The sequence below is a fragment of the Corvus moneduloides genome, chromosome 26 (genome assembly GCF_009650955.1).
Source record: "Corvus moneduloides isolate bCorMon1 chromosome 26, bCorMon1.pri, whole genome shotgun sequence".
Classification (NCBI taxonomy): domain Eukaryota; kingdom Metazoa; phylum Chordata; class Aves; order Passeriformes; family Corvidae; genus Corvus; species Corvus moneduloides.
The window spans coordinates 1187501-1208652 of record NC_045501.1 but is presented as its reverse complement, the minus strand read 5'-3'; the positions used below and the strand labels follow the sequence as shown (position 1 = coordinate 1208652).

At 51.4% G+C, this 21152-nt stretch overlaps 1 protein-coding gene and 1 long non-coding RNA gene across 6 annotated transcripts; one reads left to right on the top strand and one right to left on the bottom strand.

The window, feature by feature from the left end:
- Positions 1-1549: 1549 nt before the first annotated feature.
- Positions 1550-19995, bottom strand: HOXB3 (homeobox B3). Of its 4 annotated transcripts, XM_032134326.1 has the most exons (4): positions 16462-19995; positions 11238-11300; positions 4790-5331; positions 1550-3698 (listed from the first exon to the last, which is right to left on the bottom strand). In XM_032134326.1, the coding sequence occupies exons 3-4, from the start codon at positions 5211-5213 to the stop codon at positions 2932-2934; spliced, it is 1191 nt and encodes a 396-aa protein (XP_031990217.1). In that variant the 5' UTR covers positions 5214-5331; positions 11238-11300; positions 16462-19995; the 3' UTR covers positions 1550-2931. The 4 variants fall into 4 exon arrangements, with proteins under 4 accessions (XP_031990217.1, XP_031990219.1, XP_031990221.1 ...); XM_032134328.1 differs by lacking the exon at positions 16462-19995 and having other exon boundaries at positions 11238-11375; XM_032134330.1 differs by lacking the exons at positions 11238-11300; positions 16462-19995 and adding an exon at positions 8397-8470.
- Positions 9234-12238, top strand: LOC116455946. 2 transcript variants are annotated; one of them, XR_004244501.1, is made up of 4 exons: positions 9542-10127; positions 10236-10796; positions 11147-11214; positions 11902-12238. It is a non-coding gene; the product is annotated as an uncharacterized LOC116455946 (long non-coding RNA). The 2 variants fall into 2 exon arrangements; XR_004244500.1 differs by having other exon boundaries at positions 9234-10127; positions 10236-11214.
- Positions 19996-21152: the final 1157 nt, after the last annotated feature.

The following is a 21152-nucleotide window of genomic DNA, read 5'->3' as shown; positions in this document are numbered from 1 at the left end:
AGAGGGATCAGAGCTCTGCGTCGTTTCTCATGCGAGGATTTCTCCACCAGAGCTTTTTTTTATCCCTCCGGGGATTTATTCGGGTTGGTCCTGGCTGTGGCCACAGGTGGATAAAATATAAAATATTAAAAATAAAAATCGAGATCTAGAAAAACTGGAAAAAATAGAACGCAGAAAAGATAACGTAATAAGATAGAAAATAGAATGTATAAGATACAAAATGTAATATGTAAGCTATAGAATGTAATATATAAGATATAAAATAGAGGATATAAAAGATAGAATAGAAAACGTAGACTATAAAATATAAAACCATTAATATCTATAACATCGAAAATCTAAAATCCACGCTCTGCCTCTACAGCACCCACCCCATTTTCCCCCCCACTTTTTTTTTTTTTTTTTTTTGGGTACCTTTTCCAGCTTTTCCACCCTTTTCTCGCGGCCTCAAAGAAAATCCAAAATCCCCTTCTCCTTCCCTCTGGACGAGACCTTCCCCTCCTCCTCCTCCTCCTCCTCCTCCTCCTCCTCCTCCTCAGCCCCAGCGTTTCGAGCCTGACAAGTCCCTTCCCAGCGCCATAAAACTTTTATTGCCCCTTGCTGCTTTAATCGAAGTTTTCTTAGGGCTTTAGAGCATAAAAGGCAAATTATTCACGGAATTCTCCCATCTGCTTTCGCTGCCGGCCGAGGGCTGTTGCCCCTTTTCGCTCGCACTGACGATGCAACGTTTGCCGGCGGCTTTTTTGGCCTCTTTTCCTAGAAATTTGGGATGCCAGGGAAGGTGCGGGTGGGTGTTTGTGTGTGCACGCGTGTGACCCACGCCCATAATTCAATTATTTTAGCGCTAATTAAAGAAAACAGAAATTGTTGATTCGATTCCTCTTCACTTCCCGAGGCCCCGGATGGAAATTTTTGGGCCATTTTTAAATTTTCTTCTTCTCTCTCTTTTTTTTCTCTCTCTCCTTGTTTTTATTTTTTTTTCCCCCGTGATTAATCCTTTTTCCTTTGTTTTCATTCCCTCTCCAATGGCAGCCCTGCCCTGGCGCCACGTGATCCCTCTTTGTGGGCGCCCGAATTCCCAGGATTTCACCCCAAACGGGGACGCCGCTCTCAATCCCTCTCCCTGCGCTCTCCATCCCCATCTCCCCCTTCCCTCTCCTTCCGCGGACTCTTTTTGTTCTCTTCCCCCCCTCAAATCCTCCAGTTTTCACCTCCAAATCCGACGGATAGGACGAGATAAAATTGATAACAGAAAGTTTATTCAGGAATTGTTCACCAGACAACCCTTGAAGCGAGGAAAGAAAAGAACTACTGTAAGAACAAAGAAAGAGCTCCGAAGAGGAGGGGCGGGAGGGGAGGGATTCGCTATTAATTCTTCTAATTCAGGACTAAACAATTACAGTCTGGTTCTGCTCTCATGCCTCCAGTAGAACTAATTACATTATTCATAAGTACCAAGGTAACATAAAACTACTGGTTCTCCCTAAATTACAATAACTAAAATAAGCTCGTGGTACAATGACAAGGGGAACACAAGGTCCTTTTGTTGTTGTTGTTGTTGTTGTTGTTTTTCTCTTTTTTTTTTCTTTTTGGAACGAGGAAATACTAGAAAAGTACCGTTTGACTCTTGGTTGGTTGGTTGGTTGGTTGATTTCTTGCTTTTTTCCCCTCATATAAATACATCGGGTCGGGGATAAATAATTAAAAAAAAAAAAAAAAGAAAGAAAGAAAGAAAGAAAGGAAAATATTTTCAACTGGCTATAACCAATAAATATATATGAATGTTCACCAGAACACACACCTAACTGAAGGGCGCCTCGACGGAGCTGAGAGCCCTTCAAAGTTGTTTTTGTTTCTGTTTTTTTTTTTCATTTTTTAATACCCATTATATGTAAACTCTAAGTGCAACAAAGATGTCCAGGCAGGAAAGCATCAGCAAATCCCAGGGATCCGTTCGCTTCTGCTTCCGTGGGAGGACATTCCCTCTGTTCAAATATACCCTGTTTTCACGTAAGCTCGAGAGGAGAGGAGGAAAGAAGCGTAGGACTTCTCAGATTGCTTTTTTCTGGTCGTGAACCCTAAGAAAAACACCCCCCCAAAAAAACCCCACCCCCCCCAAACGGAGACTTCACCCCAGCAGAGGCGGAGGAAGGGAAATATTCAGACCTGGCAACTCTTTCTTCCTCTCTTTGGAATTCTGGGGGGGCAGGAGGGGGGGAAAAGGGGAATTTAGGCGTTCCCCAAACTGATTTCCCCAACCTTTTGTGGTTCTTAGACCTCTTTTATGCCGATTTGTTTCATTTTTTCGTGGTGTTAGTTGGGAGAGGGGGAGCAGGGCCTGGAGGGACGAGCGTGGCTCCCGGGCGTTGGCGGGTGTGGATGTTTGCAGTTCTTGGCAGGGCCCGGTGGGAAGTTACCCGGTGGGAAAGTGGATTTATCCTTTTTCCGGTGGATTTATCCTTTTTCCGGTGGAAAAGGACAACCCTTCCTCTGAAGGCTGGGAAGGAAAGCACAGGTGGGTCTGGAGAAGGAGTCGGAGGAGGGGGGAGTTTCCTGGTGGGTCTCTTTGGGGTTTTGTGGATGCAGAGACCCCGAAACTTGGCTGGCAGACTTTTCTCCTTCTCAGCATCCAGGGATTATCGGTGACCATCCGGACGTGGCTTGGAAATGATGGATTTGGCCTCTTAAACCCTGCTGGATCCCCACAAAACCACCCCAAGCCCCTTGCCGAAGCATTTGTGTGGAAACGCAGGTTTCTCCCTTCCGAAAACACCGAAAACTCTTGGATTTTGTGCTTAACAACCCCCAAAACCCCGAGCACAACAACCCCATCAAACCTCCCCCCACCAGCGAGGACGGAAAGAAACCAGCTCAACACAAAGGTCCCCGAAACCCACCCTGCCCTTCTCCCCATCCCAACAGCTTCCCCTCTCACAGGTGGGTGAGCTTGGGCGCCTCTTGGATTCTGCCCTGAGAAGTCGCGTGGTGCGACGAGAGCTCCGTGTACGTGGGGTGGCTCTCGCACGGTCCGTGGGGCTGGCCCGGGGCCACCCCGCCGTAGTCCATGCCGCCGGCCTGGTGGTGTGGCAGGTGGTTGAGGCCGTAAAGGGACGGGCCAGAGGCGGCCATAGAATCCACAAAGTTCCCTCCGACGTACGCGGGGCTGCCCTGCATGCTGGCCGTCCCGTAGGCCACCCCGTTGCCCTGCAGGACGTGCGGCTCGTACTCGGCCGGCCCGGTGGCCGCAGCGTATTTCTGCTGGCCTGGGCAGCCCTTCAGGGCCGGCTGGTAGCTCGTGGTGGCCACGGCGTAGGCGTTTTGGTGGGGTTTGCTGAAGGAAGGCGGCGACGGCGCCTCGTAGCCGCCGCTCATGGGGTGCAAGGCGTTGAGGAAGCCGGCCGAGGCCTGCATGGGCTGCGGGGGGCTGCCCGTGGGGGAAGGCCCTCCGGAGGAAGAGCCCATGCCTTTGGATTTCTGATCTTTTTTGTACTTCATCCTCCTGTTCTGGAACCAGATCTTGATCTGCCTCTCGCTGAGGTTCAGCAGGTTGGCCATCTCCACGCGCCGCGGCCGGCACAGGTAGCGGTTGAAGTGGAATTCCTTCTCCAGCTCCACCAGCTGAGCGCTGGTGTAGGCGGTGCGGGCCCTCTTGGAGGCCGAGGAGCCCGGGGGGCTTTTCTCGCCGCTGCTGCAGGTTTCTGCCGGCCCCGGAATGAAATAAAAGAGAATTACTTACATGCAGAAATTGAATGCATCGGTTCTTAATAAATCCTTGCAGCAGGCACCCGAGTCGGAGCCCCCCCTCCCCTCGCCCCTCCGCATTAGCCTGCACTCCATAATCGTGTCATTTATTAAGAGTTCTGTTCTCCAAAGCTGCCCCGGCTTTATGAAAATTTGATCATGTCATGTAGAAAAGGATTCCAGGGCCATTTATTGAGGAGTCGATTATTTCCAACAGATAATTTTAGAGAAAATAATGTTTGGCACGGGGGGCGGCGGCCGCTGCAGGGCCAATTAACGCCAGGGTTGAGAGGGGTTTGGTTTGCACACAGGTGCAACACCAATATTTGCCTCTGTGCCCACCTTTTGGAGAGATGAACACCATAAATGATATTAATGGGGGATGAAGCATGCACCACCAAGTTTACGTGAACGAATTTGTCGAAACTGTGATAAATCCCGACTGATTTTTTTGGGGTTTGATCTGGTTACACTGATGGGATGTGTGGAGAAGGTGGATGTGGTTGTGCCTCTGCCTTCTCTGTGCACGCAGACAGAGAGGTGGGAAGGGACCAAACAGAATTTTAGCAGTGCATGGAGCAGCTGGGAGCACATTTTCCCATATTTGCGTCCCCCCAGCCGGACCTCGGCCGGCCCCAACGGCCCGGCTGCATTTCCCTGTGCTTGTGTTGAAAATAAACTGAGTGTGCCCAGCCAGGGCTGCGGGATGGGCAGTGCCCAGTGCCAGGATCCTCTCTGGAGTCCCGCAGGATCCTCTCCTTATCCCTTTACCCCCAAACAAAACCCCTCTGCCCAGTGACTCCATCACTTTTGAGGCTTCACATCAGCAGAGGCCAAGGAAGGGAAATACTCAGACCTGGCAACTCTTCCTTCCTCTCTTTGGAATTCTGGGGGAGAAAGGGGAATTTAGGCATTCCCAAACCTGATTTCCCCAACCCTTTGTGGCTCTTAGACCTCTTTTATCCCGATTCATTTCGAATTTTCGTGGTGTTACTTTTGGAGAGGGGGAGCAGGGCCTGGAGGGTGCCACCAAGGCCGGCCGAGATACCTGCGCTGGGCGAGCTGTTCTTCTGCTTGGAATTCTGCCTCGACTCCTTCATCCAGGGGAAGATCTGCTTGGAGAGGCTGGCGCTGGCGCTGAGGTTGGCTTTGCCGGGGGCACTTTTGCCACCCCCAGCCTGGCTATTGCTGCTGCCCCCGGCGCTGGTGGCCGCGGCGTTGGCGTTGGGCGAGCCCGGCGGCTCCGGGGGCAAACTGGGCCGCATGCAGCTCCCGTTGAGCTCTTTATTTTTCCCGTGTGGGGCTGTGTTGCCAAGAGACTGCAGGGAGCAGGCAGACCTCTGGAAGTCGTTCTCCATGTGGGAAGCGGCCTGGAAAGGCTGCTGGGGACCCTCGTAGCCGAAGCCATTGGCGCTGCCGTAGGAGTAACCCCCGAAGAGCGTGGAGCTGTCGTAGTACGTGGTCTTCTGCATCTCTGGGGCGCCCCACAAGGATTTTTTCGGCTACCAGGGTCTTGACACCCCTATGGCAGAACATTGGCACCCCAAGGCCACGTGACAGCCCCTCTCCAGCTGTCTGGTGGGAGCTGACCTGAAAGGTTAGGAGAAAACACACAATAATAGTACCCGGCCTAGGAATCCATCTTGGGGCCTGAAAGGCCCATGACATGAATAGGGTCCCGCAGAACAGGGGCAACAGATGCTGCCAGCAGATTTTACCCTGTGGAGGCTCCACGAATGGGGCAGGGTGAAAGCGTGGAGCTGATTTTGAGGAATTTGGGGGCGGCTGCGCCTTTTTTCCTCCCCCCTCGCTTTGCTCTGTCAGCGCACGTGGGGTCATCTGTGTACATCTATTTATTCTGTATTTATCCCTACGCACGTGAAAACACACCAATCCCCAAGAAATGCCCCTGTGGGTGTGTGTCGTTCGCACATTCACACACCCAGGCCCAGATAAAACCCCGAATGATCACAAATATCACAGTGCAGAACGGAGAATTGCTGGCCACAAACATAAAAGAAATGGAAGCCTCGTTATTCCTATTTAAATCAGCCACTCAGACGCGGAGCAGCCCCCAAAAACCTTCCACCAGCAGAAATTCAAAGTTTCTTGTCAGGCCCGTGCCTGATTTGTTTGGTTTCGAGCTGCAAACAGCGAATATCCGTGTTTTTTCTCCAGGTAACGCTCTCCTGGCACACTTGGCTTCCTTTGCTGTTTACACAGGAACTCTCAGCGCCTCTGGAATTCAGGGCAAAGATTTCCAGCAGATTGGAGCAGGGGCACCGATTCAAGAATGTGCTTCCCTCGGCCTGCTCTGAGTCTCTCCCTGTCCCTCTCTGGCAGCACAGGTTGAATTTAGCGAACAAATCCCTTTTTCCCTGCACGGCTTTGTATTCCTCCTCCCGAACCCGGAGCTGCCACTGGGAAGATGCTGATTCCAAACCTGATGGATTTTAATTGCTGTTGTTATTTTTTTTCCCCCCTCTCGGGAAACAAACAGTTCACGAGGCCATTTGCTCCTCACTTTCCACCCCTAGGATTTTCCAGCGTTCCTCCCTCCCTCAATCCAAGCTCAAAAAGTCGAAAAAAGCCCAGTCCGAAGCTTAAAATCACAAAATGAAACCTTCCCTTTTTTCCTTTCTCTCTCCCTGACCTTTTTCTTATTTTCCTTCGTCTCTTTCTTTTGTCTTTTGCTTTCCTCCAAGCAGAAACTTTCCCCTCCATAAAGACGGAGTAGAAATACCCTGAAAAAAAGGTAAAACTACCCTCGGAAATGATCAGCGCACGGATTTTTAAAAGGCAGAGACTCCTCTCTGCAGCCCGGACTTCGCAAGGAGCCACCGAGCATTTTGTTTGGGGATGGATATCCATTGTATAATTCATTGTATCTCTTGTATATTCTATTTTATCTGGCCTCTTTCATTCTGCAAAACAAAACAAAACAAACCCCGCCGAGATAAAGCCCGACGCGATATTTTTTAAGTGCCGGGGTTTAACAGAAGCCACAGCTCGGCAATAAATAACATTTTCTTCCTCCTTCCCTGGCTGCTGCTCTTATGTCACGTCACATGAAAGCCCCGTTTACTTTACCCCAGCCTCAGAGTGCCCACTTGGCACTCCGCTGGGCTTCTTTTTTTTTTTTAAACCCTGATTAAATCCTTCCTGCATTCCCAAATCCGCATCGGATCTTCCTCGGAGATGCGTTATTGTCTGCGCAGAGGATGAGATCCTCGCTGGGAGTTATTCTCCTCTGCCTCCCTGGCCATGATAAATATGTCTTATTAAAAAGTAGCCTCCACTCCCCGAGCCGTGAATTAATTAATTAACAAACAGCAGCGGCTTTATTATGAATAGGTTTGCTGGAAATATCTGCGAGGGGCAGAGGTGGCAATTTCTCCAAGGCCTTCCTGTCTGGCAGAGATTTCTTTAAAAAAAAAAAAAAAACAACCCCCAGACCAAAACAACGAAACAAACCCAAAGCAGAACCTTGCGAGGCTCGGCCAAAGCAGCTAAAAATAACAGCGAGGAATTTTTTTTGGTTGTTGTTGCTGTTTTTAAATGTCCATAAAATAAATTTACAACCCCCTTCGCCCAAGAGCTGCCTCGCTCGTGGCTTCCACAGCTTCACTTTGTACCTCATCTCTCAGCGCCTCACAAATGCCGCTCATTTATCTTCGCCCAGGACGGCCGCAATCCTAATTATTTACTCCAAGGAATTGCTTAGGAAAGAAAAAAAAAAAAAAAAAAAAATCCCGGGCAGAATAATAAATATTCGATGATGTCCTGTTCCAATTAAAGCCGGGCGAGAGCCGCGCCGGCTGCTCCAGCCCGCTCCAAGTTTCACTTTGCGAGCGGCACCGATTCCCCACAAACTCTTTGCCTGCAACTTTGGAGGGCGAGGATTTGGGGCCATTTAAATGAAAAATAATAATAATAATAATAATAATAATAATAATAAAATATAAGAATCGGGGAAAGGTGCCAGAGGGAAAAGGCTGTGGAGAGGATGAGGATGCTCCGGGAAAAAGTAGAAATCAGGCGGTCGGGGGAAGGAGATAAAAGGAAGCCGAGGCAGAGGGATTCTGCTGGAAAGGCGTCCCCTCCATGTTGGAAATCCGAAATTCCCAACCTGAGTGTGTTTCTGGGGAAGAGCAGCGCCTTTCCCCTCCCCCGCCCCCTCGCCAGGTCCATTTCCCCGAGCCGCAGAAGCCAGGCAGAGCCCCGCGTTTAATTCCGATTATTATTAATACTCAATATTCCAAACATGCCCTTTAACAATAGGTCGGCCGCTCAGAACGAGCTCAAACCCCCAACGCCTTTCCCCGGCCGTGGATCCGCCTGGAAAAAGAACGAGCCATTCCCCAAATTTCCCTTCCTCCCTCCCCCCACCCCAAGCAAGAACTCCCCCAGTTGGAAAAACGCGGGGATGGGGAAGGGGGGGATGGAGGGGGGGGGGGTTGGAAAAAGAGGGTGGGGGTGGCGGAATTAAAAAAAAAAAAGGGCTCTGGGTGAGGGCTGCAAAAGAGGCTCTGCGTGGAAGGAAGCTTAAAGCTTGTGAACTCTTCTTGAACCGAGATTGGAGTCATATGGTCATAAATCATTGGGACATATACTCCGCCATTCACAAAGTGATAGCCTATTTGAGTCCGGCTTACCTTAGTCTCTGACGAGCCAAGCACAGGCAGACATAATATATTTTCACATCCAGCATCCACGCAATCAATAAGCAAGGAATGACCCCCCCCCCCCCACCCCTCCCCTCCCGTTACTCCCCGCTTTTTTTTTTTTTTTTTTTTCTCCTTTCAAAACGTTACGGGAATAAAACGCGCGGGTGAGGCGGGGAAAAAAACCAAATAATAAATAAATAAATCCGGCATAGGGGTGGGTGTAATTATTAAAAAAAAAAAAAAAAAAAAAAAGGAAGAAGAAGAAGAAGAAGGAAAAAAAAAAAAAAAGCCAAAACAGAGGGGGGAGGGGGCTCAGCCAGTCGGTTACGGCGGCACAAATTGTCTCGCTCGGTCTCCGTTTGGGGGAAAGGAAGGGGGGGGGGGGGAGAGAAAAATAAAAAAAAAAAATTAAAAAAAAAAAAAAAACAAGATGCTTCCCAGCTTTCCCGAGACGTGAGGGAAAAGCCGAGGGGCTTTGAATGGCCAAACGCTGAGGTTCTACTTGGCCTCTGGACTGGTACGCGCTGCTCACTGATAACAATGGCCTCTGCTTTAGCACGGCAAAGGGGAAGAAGGGAAAGGAGAAGGGAGGAAAAAAAAAAAAAAAAAAAAAAGAAAGAAAAGCTGAACACAACAAACCCCCCCCCCCCCACACACACCCACCCACCCCACACCCACCCGGCACCGCCACACGCACCCCCCCTGGACCGCGCGGTGCTCGGCTGGGATTAAAATAAGAACCGCGAGGATCCCGGCCACTACGGGGGGATTTGGGGGGGTGGGAGGGTGATGGAGGCGGGGGGGGGTTGGGGGGGGATGAAGCGGAGGGGATATTTCAGAATCAAGATTTGGTTCGGATCGCCGGGCGAAGGCTCCCGAACAGCGTCACTAGTGAAAAATTATGCTAATTGCAGGCGCGGTGGACAGAGGCCTAGGCAGAGAGACGGCAAAGCCGCCCTTTGATTCACGTGTTTAACAATTAGGTGTCAATTTATGCTAATGAAGCCTCTCCCCATCGCCCTGTCCCCCCCTCCCCTCCTCTCCCCTCCGCGCCGGCCACAACCGCGCCTCTTCCAAGAGGATGCTGAGGATGCTCCCCCCACCCCCTTCCCCGGCCGCCTTGGGCTCCTCGCAGCCCCCCCAGACCGAATCCCCCCCTTTTTTTAGGGCCTGAACCGGGGCTTTGAGCAGCGCGGAGGGGCCGCGCCGGGGGGCGGCTGCGGCTCGGAGGAACTTGGGCGGAACTTTCAGCATCCCCGGAGCCTCGGGAGTGGGTGCGGGGCTTGGGGGGGGGCTGAAGGGCTCTCCGGGGAGGCCGAGGCGGCGAGGTGTGGGGCAATAAAGATGATTATTATTGCGGTTATTAATAACCCGGGATTGCCGGGCCGCTGTCGCCACGGGAGATTTATGCCTCTCCCCTCTGCCGCCAACAAAAACTGGCCAAGAAGCGTTTTTAGGGTGGAAAAAAACCCCGTGACGAGGAGGGGCTGGCGAGTGGGAGGAAGGCTGGGCGAGGAATTTAGGTGTCTGCACTTTTTTTTTTCCTTTTTTTTTTTTCCTCCCCCTCTCCCAAGTGCTACTTTTGTTTCCCATCCCAATTTTCGGCCCTCCTTTAATTCCGGGCTCTCCCTCCTTGGCCTGAAGTGCTGACGAGGGGGAATTTGAGTGGAGCAAAAGGCAAAGAGGCACCACCAAGGCTCTTTGGACTTTGCTGGGAAGGTAGGACCCTTCGAGGGGTTCCATCGCCTTTTATTGTTATTATTTTTATTATTGTTATTATTATTACTATTAATAGATTTGTTTGCTCTGTGTGTGCTGCACCTTCAGGCTGACAGCGCTGGAAAGAGGAAAAGAAAATAAAACGACAATAAAAAGGATGCCCAAGGAAATATTTGGACTTTGGAGGACTCACACAGCCAAGGTTTTCCAGGTGATGGATAAAGTCTGATCCCAAGGATTCCGGGGTTTCCAGCTATTGTTCTGCCTGCAGCCTGCAGCCCCCAGATGGGACCAGAGAACACCATTATTGCCATTTTATTATTATTTTTTTCCCCCCACCACCCCTCTCATCTGCCTTTTTATGAACTGCTCCGACATAAATCTTCTGCGCCGAGACAGTTCCTATTTAGGAAGCCCGGCGTGGAATTCCCAGGGAAAAAGGGAAGAGGAGAAACAGTCGTGGACTATTTAAAGACTTCTCTGCAGATGAACTTCTCTACAGATTTCTGACCATGGATCTCCACTGACTTATTTGGAGCTCTTGGACAGCCAGAAGTGCCTCGGATCCTGCAAGCAACTCCTCTGAAGTGCAAAACCTTGTTTTAACCTCAACCAGCTGGAAAAAATCCCTGTTAAGGCGGTGGTTGCACGTTTAGGAGTTGAGCTGCTGTAAGTAGTTATTTCAGGCATTGCCATTTTTGCTTTGCTTGCAGCTTATTTTTCTTTCAAATGCGGCTCCCTCGCCCTCGTCACGAAATCAGCAGCAAATGTTGCGATCTGAGTGGCTCTCCCTTCAAAGGGAGCGCAGGAAATATCTCCCATCTCAAACACTCCCTCCAAGTCACGGCCATAAATCACCAAGTTTCCAGACAAGCCGGTAGCAAAAGGAAAATAACTCGGCTGAAACCCGCAGCAGCCTTTGCTTGTTTTGGGGTGGGGTGGAGGGGAGGGATTTAAAATTTAAAAAAAAAAAAAAATAATAAAATAAATGAAACAAGTCACGTTTGGGGGATTTTTAGAGGAGGAATGGCTTCTGCGAGGCTGGTGGTGAGCAGGGACAGACGGACACGACACACACAGAGGCCAGGTAGGAGCTGCAGCAAAACTCACCGATCCTCCGAGGGCTGCTCCGGCAAATTCGAGGCCGCGGTGGATTTTGAGAGAGGAGAAGGACTGAGGAGGGGGGGAAATAAAAAAAAAACAAAAACCAACAAAACACAGCGTGAAAGTTGGGTCAGAGCAGCGTGGATAAGGGGATTCACGGTCAGCCAGAGGAGGAAATTGGTGGGAATGGGGAGAAGGTGAACAAAAGCCCCTCTGGGGGTTTCTCCCAGCCCAGGAATCCCCGCACTTGCAGGGATCACCCAGCAGCCCCATCAAAATTCGGATTTACTCCTGAAGATTTGGTGCAATCCCATCTCTCTCCCCCGTGTCTCCTTCCACCTTCCCTCCCTGGAAACCCCCCAGGGCGGGGAAACTCCTCCCGGTTTTGGGGTTCCCATTCGGGACGGACCCGTGAACCGTGGGCTGGGGGTGAACTCTGAGGGCAGCTTGCAAAATTTGGGCATGGTGAAGGATTTGGGCTCAGTCCTGGCGGTGATCTCAGTGTTAAACGCTTTTAAGAGATTAAATACCTGCAGTTCATTAGTTTGGGGCAAACAACAATAAAACAGGAGGGGGAACACCAGGCCGTTTCCCCGGAAAGGCAGAAAAGCCTTGAGGATTCAGAAAATGAAATTTTTTTTTTAATTTCCCGATTCCAAAATGTGCTCAGAGGAGGAGGACGGAGCTGCTTTATGGAGCACGAGGACACGACCCGCGCAGCAGCGATTCGGTCCCAAAATTAACGCGTTCGAGCCGCGAACGTTCCGAAAGCCACGCCGAGATTTATCACCGCAACTTTGGCACGCAGAGCTCCCGGCGCGGGGAGGAGAGAAAGGGAAGGGGAGGAAAAAGAAAGCAAAAAAAAAAAAAAAACAAACCAAAAAAAAAGCAATCTCATTTAAAAATATTTTCGTTTTGGGAAATATTCGGTCGCTTTAGTAATCCTGTTTCCGTTCTGTATGTTGATGTTATTAATCTCAAATAAAAATGTTCCCCTCGCACCCTCACTCTGCTTGTGACAACATCCCCGAGTCCATAAATCACCCGCGGATGCTTCGTGACCTTCTCGAGTCGGCGGCCTGTGGCTGGGTTTTTTATTAGGATTATTATTACACGCGCTTTAATGCGCAGCCCTGGCCGTGCTCCACTTACATCACCGCCCTCCCCGCTCAGCTGGGGCCGCTCGGGTCCCTCTGAGGTTCGGAAAGAGAAAAAATTCTAAAAAAATCAAAAGAAAAGGGAAAAAAATATTTAAAAAAACAAATCCCTTTCCGCACTGTGAGCTCAGCAAACGCTGACTCTTCCGAAGTTCCTCCCACGCCGGGAGCGGGGAAGAAAAGTGGGGAGACAAAACTCGAGGAGGTGGAGAAAAGAGGGGGAAATCGCGTTTATTTGGAGTGGAGGGAGGGGGGGAAAGAGGAACAAACAAACAAACAAACAAACAACCAGCAGAAGAAGCTGGAATAAAAAGCGGCTCCAGCCACGGGGGCGGTTGGTTTGCTCTGCTCCTCGTTTATTCCTCGCAGCTGAGGGATGCAGCGAGGCTTCCCCCACCCCCTCCCCGCGTTCTTTGTTTTGTTTTGGGGTTGGTTTGGGGTTTCTTTTTTTTTCTCTATTAATTTTTCTCTAGGGGGCGGAGCCGCTCCCGCCCGGCCTCGCTCCTCCCGCGGCCCCCCCAGGGCCGCTCACCCCATCCCGGCCCTTTTTTTTTTTTTTTTTTGTGGTCTAAAAAGAAGATTTTGGAGTTTTCCCACCCCGCAAACAGCGAGAACGAGGTGGGGAGAGCTCCGAGGAGGAGGAGGGGAGAGTTATGGAGGGTCCAGGACCTCACGAAACCCCAAACAGAAGCCGGGCAGGATAAGAAATCAAAATGAAACTGAGTGAGCGGTGGGTTTGCCTTGACAGATTGGACCTTTCTCTCCCCCTGACCTTTGCTTAGAGGAGCAATAACTCACCAGGTTAATGATCAATCAGCGGAAGAGCTCTGGAATCGGCTCCAAAAAAAAACCCCAAAAATCGAAATAGAAGCACACAAACACCTCCCGGGCTGGGTCCCACCGGCCCCCCAGCACCCCCTCCCCCATGGGACACCCGAAAAGCCTCTCCCGGGTGAGTGAAGATTTGGGAGGGGGTGGGTGGGGGTTGGGGGAGGCAGCCTGGGGGACCAGGCGCTATTTTGGGAGAAAGGGGTGGGAATCCCCATCCCCACTTTCCTTCTCCTCCTCCTCCCCCCCCATTCCGAACCCGCCTTTCCTCCCAAACGCCGAAATAATCGCTTGAATTATGCGCCCACGTGACTGAGCCACGTCAAGCTTTTGGGCCATTTTCTGGAGAACTGGGAAACGAGCGGCTCTCCCCTGCAAGTGCCACGAATTCCCCCATCAGCAAATTCCCAAAACTTCCCGGGAAGCGGGGCAGGCTTTTCCCCTCGCCCCATCCCGCCGCATTCCCGGCCTTTGGGGCGCTCCGGGGTTGTTTTTTCCTTCCCTTTCATTCATTTTTCCTTCTAATTTTCCTTTTTTATCTCTGAACCTGGAGGAGAACAAACATCAACGGGGAGAGAGACCGCGGCAACCACCGCTCCCAAAGCCGAGACGGCGGAAATCCAGGGAAAAAATAACGGGATTGGGGATCAGGGGAAAAGGACTGGGGGGGATTTTTCTGCCTCCCAGGTCCTGGGGATGGGCTCCTCGTTGACCCCGGCACGGAGGAGGTGGTTCCCGATTTCTTCCCGTTTTTTAACCCCCACCCTGCTCGTCCTCCAAAAGATAAAAAATTTGGGGGAAAAACAAAAAAAAAAAAAAAAAGAAAGAGAGAGGGGGAAAAAAAAAAGAAGTTTCAAAGCTTTTCTCCCACCGCAGTTCCGGGAGCACCCACGCGGGCGGCGGGGCCGTTTCTGTGAGGAAAGGGAGGAATTCGGTGAATTTTTCTTGTTGCAGGGATCCCCGCCTGCATCCTGGAGAGCGAGTTGGGAATGAGGGAGAAGGGAGCTGGGAGAGGAGCTGAGTTTCCGTTTCACCTTCAGATACCTCAGAAAGACTAGAAAATCCAGAGGAAGAATCCCGGGAGAGGGAAAAGTGGTGCCAAGGAATTCGATTTCTCCGCTCTGGGACGGTTTCACACCGAATTTCTCCACCTGAGCGCCGCATCCTCCCCGCGCGGGGCATCCCCGCAAACACCCCCAAAAAACACCCGCGAGAGCCTTTTTTTGGGGGGGTGAGGGGGGTGTAAAATCCTCTTTTCCTGTCCTGGAATTCGCCCGGGCATCCTCATCACCACATCAAAGGGCTCGCGGCCATCCCGAGCTCCGGGTTAATTTTTAATCGGGGGAAAAATTTGGGAGCGGGGATGTTCGAGGCAGCAGAGGACACGCAGGGGGTTAAATCCTATTCCTATTTTTAACAGGAATGCGCGGCCGTGTCGGGACACAATTCCCTGTGGGTTTGACCAAAATATCCCTTCCCTACACCCACAGAATCCCTGGAATAACCCACAGAGAGGAATAACCAGAATAAATTCATTTTTCGGTGCTCAACCTCCCCTGGAAAAAAAAGAAAAAAAATCTTATCAAGGATCTGAGCTCCCAGGGAGCAGATTGGCCAGGCTGGGAATAAAATCCGGGTTTTTTTAAAGGGAGGGTGGAAGAAACGCCAACTTAGAAAGGTGGAGAAATAAATCCACATTATTGCCCTAAAATCCTCCTGTCCCAAAAGAGCAGGAGCGGGAGCAGCAGCCCCACAAAGATCCATCCGGTTAAAGATCAGAAAATGTCCATTAATATCAATTTACTTCAACGAAAACTTTGGTTCTTCATGAAGTTGGTGATTTATGATAAAATCAATTAAATTACGGCCACTTAGGGCCTGCGGTTTCTCCTCGGATTTCATTCGCCAACAGATCGAGCTCTCGGTTAAAGAAAAAAAAAAAAAGAAAAAAAAAAAAGAAAATTCAAGTTTCGCTGGAGGCGAATGGAGATAATTCCGAAGCTGGAGAAATGGGATGCGAAGCAATTTTCAGGAAATAAAATAATAATAATAATAATAATAATAATAATAAATAAAAAGGAAAGAAAAGCAGAGCAGACGCTGGTGGAGCCGAGCTCCTGCCAATGCAGCCTCGGGAAATATCCGACACCGAGCCCAAAACTTTCCCAGTTTCCCAATGGATGAGGACATTTTCAGAACTGGCAGCTTGTCCTGAGTTATTATCTCGCTCCAGAGGCAGCGGGGCCACAGGAGAACAGGGAGCACAAATAAATTCAAATTTAGAACAAAACTTCGCTGCTTTAATTCGATTTCTCGGAGGTTTTTGTCCCCACTCCGTATAAAGGATTTTCCTGTCTTGCCGTTCGAACTCACATCGGGCCTTCATGGGGGAGGAGGGAGAGGGGATTTTGGTTTTGCCCTGAGACAGAGATTTTCACCACAAATCCACAGAATATAAAATATCCGCTATTCCCACGCCCTCCCTTTCCAACCCTGCCACGGTTTGGAGCGAAACGAGCCATTTTCATCATCCCCCCCTCCCCCGCGAAGCTCCAAACCAAACATTTTTCAAAGCCTGATATTTTTAAGCCGGGATTCCCCCAAAAGAGCCGCCGATTTTTTGGATGAATTCTGAGGCGCCTCAACCTTCCCCACTGCCCTGAAACGCACGCAAAGGAAAAGCAGCTCGAGCATCCAGATGTCTTTGAGGCACATCTGGCCGCTCCAGCCCGACCTGGGGAGGCAAAACACGCTCGGGACAGACGCAGAGCTTGGGAAACCTCTCCCTCTTTTTCTTTTTTTTTGGTGTAATTAGGCTTTGCTCCGAGTAAACAAAAAACTTGGTGGGGCCATAAATCACCGTCCCCAACATTCGGCGCTTTAAAAGCCGCTTTTCCAACGGGCTTTTTTAGGGTTTTTTTTTTTTTTTTTTCCGGTCGTTTCTTTTTCAAACGGCACAGAAGGTGCGAAACCTTTAACAAATGTGTCCCGGGCAAACTTTGGCGGGGGGGAAAAACGAGTTTGGGAAGAAGCTAGTGCCGGTTATGGATAATTTTTGCTCCTCTTCTGCTTCCCCGAGGCATCAGTCTTAATTTGTTCGCGGGGGAAGAGGCAGCTCCGGCTCCTGGTGAAGCCTTGTCAAAGCTTTCGGAGCAATTAATTACAACTCGCGGCCCCGGAGCTGCGGCGTTCGTTGGTTTATTTATTTATTTATGTATTTATTTATTTATTTTTGAACTTCTTACCTGCGAGACTCCGGGCCAGGACTCCAAGGAGAAGGAGAAAAGCCGGGTCGGGGCGGTGCGGGTTCGCCACTGGAGCAGGCAAATTAAGGAGAAGAAACTACTTTATTTCACCCCCGCTGGATCTCGCCGACAGCTCGCTCGGATTGGAATTTTTTTTTTCCCCTCTCAAAGATGTTTTGAATATTTTTTTGATTTTTTTTTTTTTTTTTGGACTTGTTCTGTTCAAACAGAAAGGGCTCGAGGTGGAGAAAAATTAGAAATTCGTCCAAAAGAGCTCAAAGTATGGCAAGGATGAGAATCCCTTCGCGGAGAGACAGCGAGCCCAGAAGGGATGAGGTGGGGGAGAGGGGGGCGATCGAACGCTCCCCTCTTGGAAAAAAAAAAAAACATAAAAAAGAGGGAAAAAAGTCCCAAAAAAACCTCCCCCACTCCCGAATCCCTGGTATCTGTCTGGAAAGCTGTTTCTCTTTATAAAGACTTAAAATGTTGCAAGAGGGTTATAATACTGAGTGACAAGGGGTGCTGGAGAGAAGGGAACCAAATGGATTCTGCTTTTTAGAGCCAGTAGGAATTGGCCAGCCTTCAGTGTCAGGATTGGAAATTGATTCCATATGTCTCGTCCGGGGAAAGGGGAAAAAACCGAAGGGAAGGAAGAAAGACGGCAAGAAAGAGCGAGAGAGAGAAGGGGAGGGAGGGGAATAAAAGTTATTCAGAGCCCACCCGGGTTTTTACTTTCTTTCAGCAACCCCCCCCCCCCGCCCTTCGCAGTAAATCCCAGCGTTAAATCTCGCCCTTTTCCAGGGAATATTTGGGACTCTTGGAGCACGAGAGAGGGGGAGAGGTACCGGTAGCAACAAACCAGATCCCGGAGGTTATTTTTAGCCTCGGCTTTGCTTGGAGCTGACCTCAGCGCGGGGAGAGGGAATACGGATCTGGGAGATGCTGGAGGGGCCGTGGTGCGGATCCTGCTCCCCAAAACCCTAAAAGCGGGGGGGGGGGGGGGGGGGGGGAAGAAACTTCCCCATCCTAAAGAAAACCACCCCAAACCCACCCCGGGAGCCGGAGCAGGTGATGGGGTGGCAGCTCCCGGCTGGCAGCGGTGGCAGAGGGGCTGGCAGGGGGTGGCCGCTCCCTGTCCCCCCATCCCGGAGGCTGCGGATTCCCATTCCCAACTGATTCCAGCGGGAAAAGCCTCGGGGAGAATTCGACCCGAAGTTTTTCTGGCTTCTCCCCCTGACCTCCAATAGCGCTGCCAATAAAGCGCTGATGTATTTCACATCAAAAGGAGACGGGAGAGCAACGAGTGGGGATTTCTCCTTAACCCCTCCCCTCATATCTACGCTAAAAAACAAAGAAGGAAAAGAGGGGGTGAGGGGGTGGAAAAAGGAGTCGAATCGCCACCACGGCCTCTGATTTATAGCCTCCCTTTTCATCTCGGGATGGCTGCGCGCAGGGAAGTGTCGAAACGGCGTTGTTGCCTTTTATTCCCTTCGTGTCCCCCTCCTTTCCCTCCTCCCCGCGCAGCAAAAAAAAAAAAAAAAAAAAAAAAAAAAAAGAGAGAAAACTTCAAAGAAAACCCTCCCCGCTTCCAAACTTTTCCCTGTTTGGCTGCGAAGCCACCGAACTCTTCCCTTTTGTCTCGGCTGCCTGCGACTCGTGTTCGCCTCTGGTTTTAGAGATGAAAATGAAGCGGCAGCCGCGGCCCCGGGCCCTCCCCGGCGGCTCCTCGGCCCTGCCGAGGGTGGGACCGGGGTGATCGCGGCTCTGGGAGCCCGGGGGTGACGCTGAGGAGGCCAAACCCTGCCTCAAACCCCGTCCCGAGGGAAAACACCGATAAAAAGGGGGGGAAACAGCTTCTGCCCCGCGCCCGAGCCCCAGATTGCCGCGTTTCATCCTCCTTTTTTTGCTCCTCTCTCCTCTCCTCGCAGCTCTCGCCCTCCGCGAGGCTTTGATCTGAAATAACTCTCCCCTGCCGCCCGCAATAAATTATGAATTAAGATGCTGTTGACTCATATTTACGGCGTTAATCGCTTCCTCTCTGGGAAAAGATCGGGCCAGGAGGGGAAAGGGGGGGGAGGTTTCTTTTGGGGGCGCGCTGTGATGAGCGCGGACTCGCGGCGCTGATGGACCAGGACCTTCGGAGGAGATGACAGGCGAGGAGAAAGGCTGATTGCCCAGAAATCAATGAAATACCGCTCGCTCGAGCCACTTGAAATAGCCAATTATCCCCCCCCGCCGCCCCCCGAGCGTTTTATCTGCCGTGTGTGGCTGCGAGGTACAATGGCTGCTGCTGGGGGAAAAACTCGTTTTCAGCCAGTTAATAAAGAAGCGGGGCTTTAAAAAATAGTGAGGGAGGGGGTTTTAGAGGATCTGGGGAAGAAGAGAAGCTGCTGAGAGGGGAGAGGCTGCGCGGGGCAGGAGCTGCTGGTCCGGACTTCCCTTCGCAGCTCCGGCCCAAACCGAGTCCCGTCCCTCGCGTCACCCGTCGGGGAAATTTGGGATTTTGCAGAGGATGGAGCTGATGGGAAGGAGGGAGGCAGAGCCCTGAGGGTCTGAGGCAAAATCCGGGGGAGCGAGGCTCTCCCAAAAAAAACCTTCTGGAGAGGTTTTGTGTCAGCCCAGCCCTTCCCTGCTCTGGACCCGTCCTGGAGCCACCGGCCAGGATGGAGCAGGACGGGGGGCTCTGCCTTCCGCAGCCCCAGAGCCCACCCTGGTTGGTTTTGGGGTCCCCTCCCTCCTCTGGCTCCAGTTCTGGGTCTGTCGCCCCCTCCCAGCTCTGGGTCCTGTCGTGCTCTGGGGTCTCTCCAAGGCTGCAGACTTTTCCCTGGAGTTTTGGGGTCTTAACTCTGTTCTGGGGTGTCCTCCTGGCTCTGAGTCTCCTGATGGAAGTGTGGAGTTGTTATCCAGGATCTGAGCTCCTGTTCTGGCTCTGAGTGTCTTAATCAGGAGCTGAGAGTCGTGTTGGGGTCATTTTGGGGCCCGGAGCCCCACCCCGTGTCCGGGCTCCCCTCGGGGCAGTGTCCGCAGCGCCAGGGCTCGGCCACAGCCACCCTGCAGCCCTCGGCCACCCCATCTCCGGGTGACATCCCATCACTGAAGGGCGACACTCGCACAAAGGCGTCTGGACCGGGGGTAAATAAAGCCCCGGGACCGATTTAAAGGGCGCTGACTCCCAGGGCGGGGGGCTCCGGGGTGGATCCCCCTCCGAGGGCCGATTTCTCACGCTCTGGGTCCCAAACCGAGCGGGGGGGGAAATAAATAAATAAATAATTTTTTTTAAAAGGCAACAAAATGCAATAAAATGCTACCGAATAAAATAAAGAACGGGGGGAAGTGGGGAGGGGTCTGCATCCACGTCGACAACTTAAATTAATACAGGGCTTGACAGAGAGTGATGCCGTATTTCTGGCTCAGTCACCGTCCCTGGATCTCCCTGAATATTTAATGAAAGTCGCTGAGCTCCTCTAATTCTGCTACATAAAGGTTTACTCTGGCAGACAGAGTTAAATTTCCCCGGCCGGGCTGTGCGAGGCTTGGCTGGCGAGCAGAGGGGAGGGAAGGGAGGGGGGGGAAAAGCGGTGAATTCTCACCCGAGAATCCGGTGCGAACATTTAATCTTTGCTCCTGTTGTCAGTTTTATTGACTCCTCGCATGTTGGAGCTTGTAAAATATTTAAAAACGCGAGCTCCCACTTCCTCCTCTCCCTTTCAACACTCCCGCTCAGGACCGATTTGGTCCGGTTCGGCGCCGGGAGGGGAGGGCAGCGCTGCCTCCTGAGCCCCGCTCCCCGCGGAGGATGCGCTCCGCGGGCTGACAGCCGCGCAGGTAGCGCTGTCCCCCGTTCGGGACATAAATCTCGTCCCCAAAGCCTCAGCCTTCCCTACCCCGCCTCAGTGGCTCGACTGAGATTTCCCCGTGGCAGCCCGGCGATATTTTACATAAGGTAACAGCTGCCGGCCAGGTTTTGCTGGTTTTAAGCCCATTTTCGGCGCTGTTTCTCCTCGGAGCTCTGTTTTTCCCGAGGTGAAGCCCAGGCCGAGGCTCCCGAAGAGAAAGGCGATCCTTCAGGGGACTTTCTCCAACTTTCATCCTGCACATCCTCAACCTCTCCTAGTCCATCTCCATCCCAGCCTTAGCGGGAGCCTAAAAATGGGCGCAAAATCCGGCAGGAAAAGCTCAAGGAATGAGCCACAATGAGTTTATTCCCCTCGCTGTCGTTGCCAGGGGTTATGGGGACAACCCGCCCCTGTTGGGGTCACTCGGCAGCGCCCCAGCTCCCCATTGTTCTGGCGCTGAGGGGCAAACCCCTCTTCCTGCCCGCGCCCGGAGCCTGCGCTGAGGCAGAGCTCCCTCGCAGCCCTCCCGCTGCAGCCCCTTCTTTTATTATTCATTTTGTTTTCATTTTGTTTCCATTTTTTTTAAAGTCCGGATTCTGGTTTAAAATCAGCGAAGCAACCTGTGCCTGCGCTGCAGCCAGGGCTGGGGAGAAAATGAGCTCTCGTTGATAAAGGGACGCAGCAACGCTGTAATTTTTATATTAAGGTCGTGCTCTTTTCCCGAGGTTTACACGCCAATGAGGCGTTCCCGGTTTCCCAAATTTATACAAATCTCTGCTTAATTGGTAATCACAGATGCCGTAATTTAAGACCCCCAGCTACAGAGCTTTCATATTAGCCGCTGATCTATTACTG

Excerpts from the sequence above, each read along its gene's own strand:
- HOXB3 (XM_032134326.1), bottom strand. The coding sequence starts at position 5,213 with ATGCAGAAGACCACGTACTACGACAGCTCCACGCTCTTCGGGGGTTAC. Across the intron at positions 3,699-4,789 it reads GAACAGCTCGCCCAGCGCAG|AAACCTGCAGCAGCGGCGAG; the intron begins GTATCTCGGCCG and ends CGGGGCCGGCAG.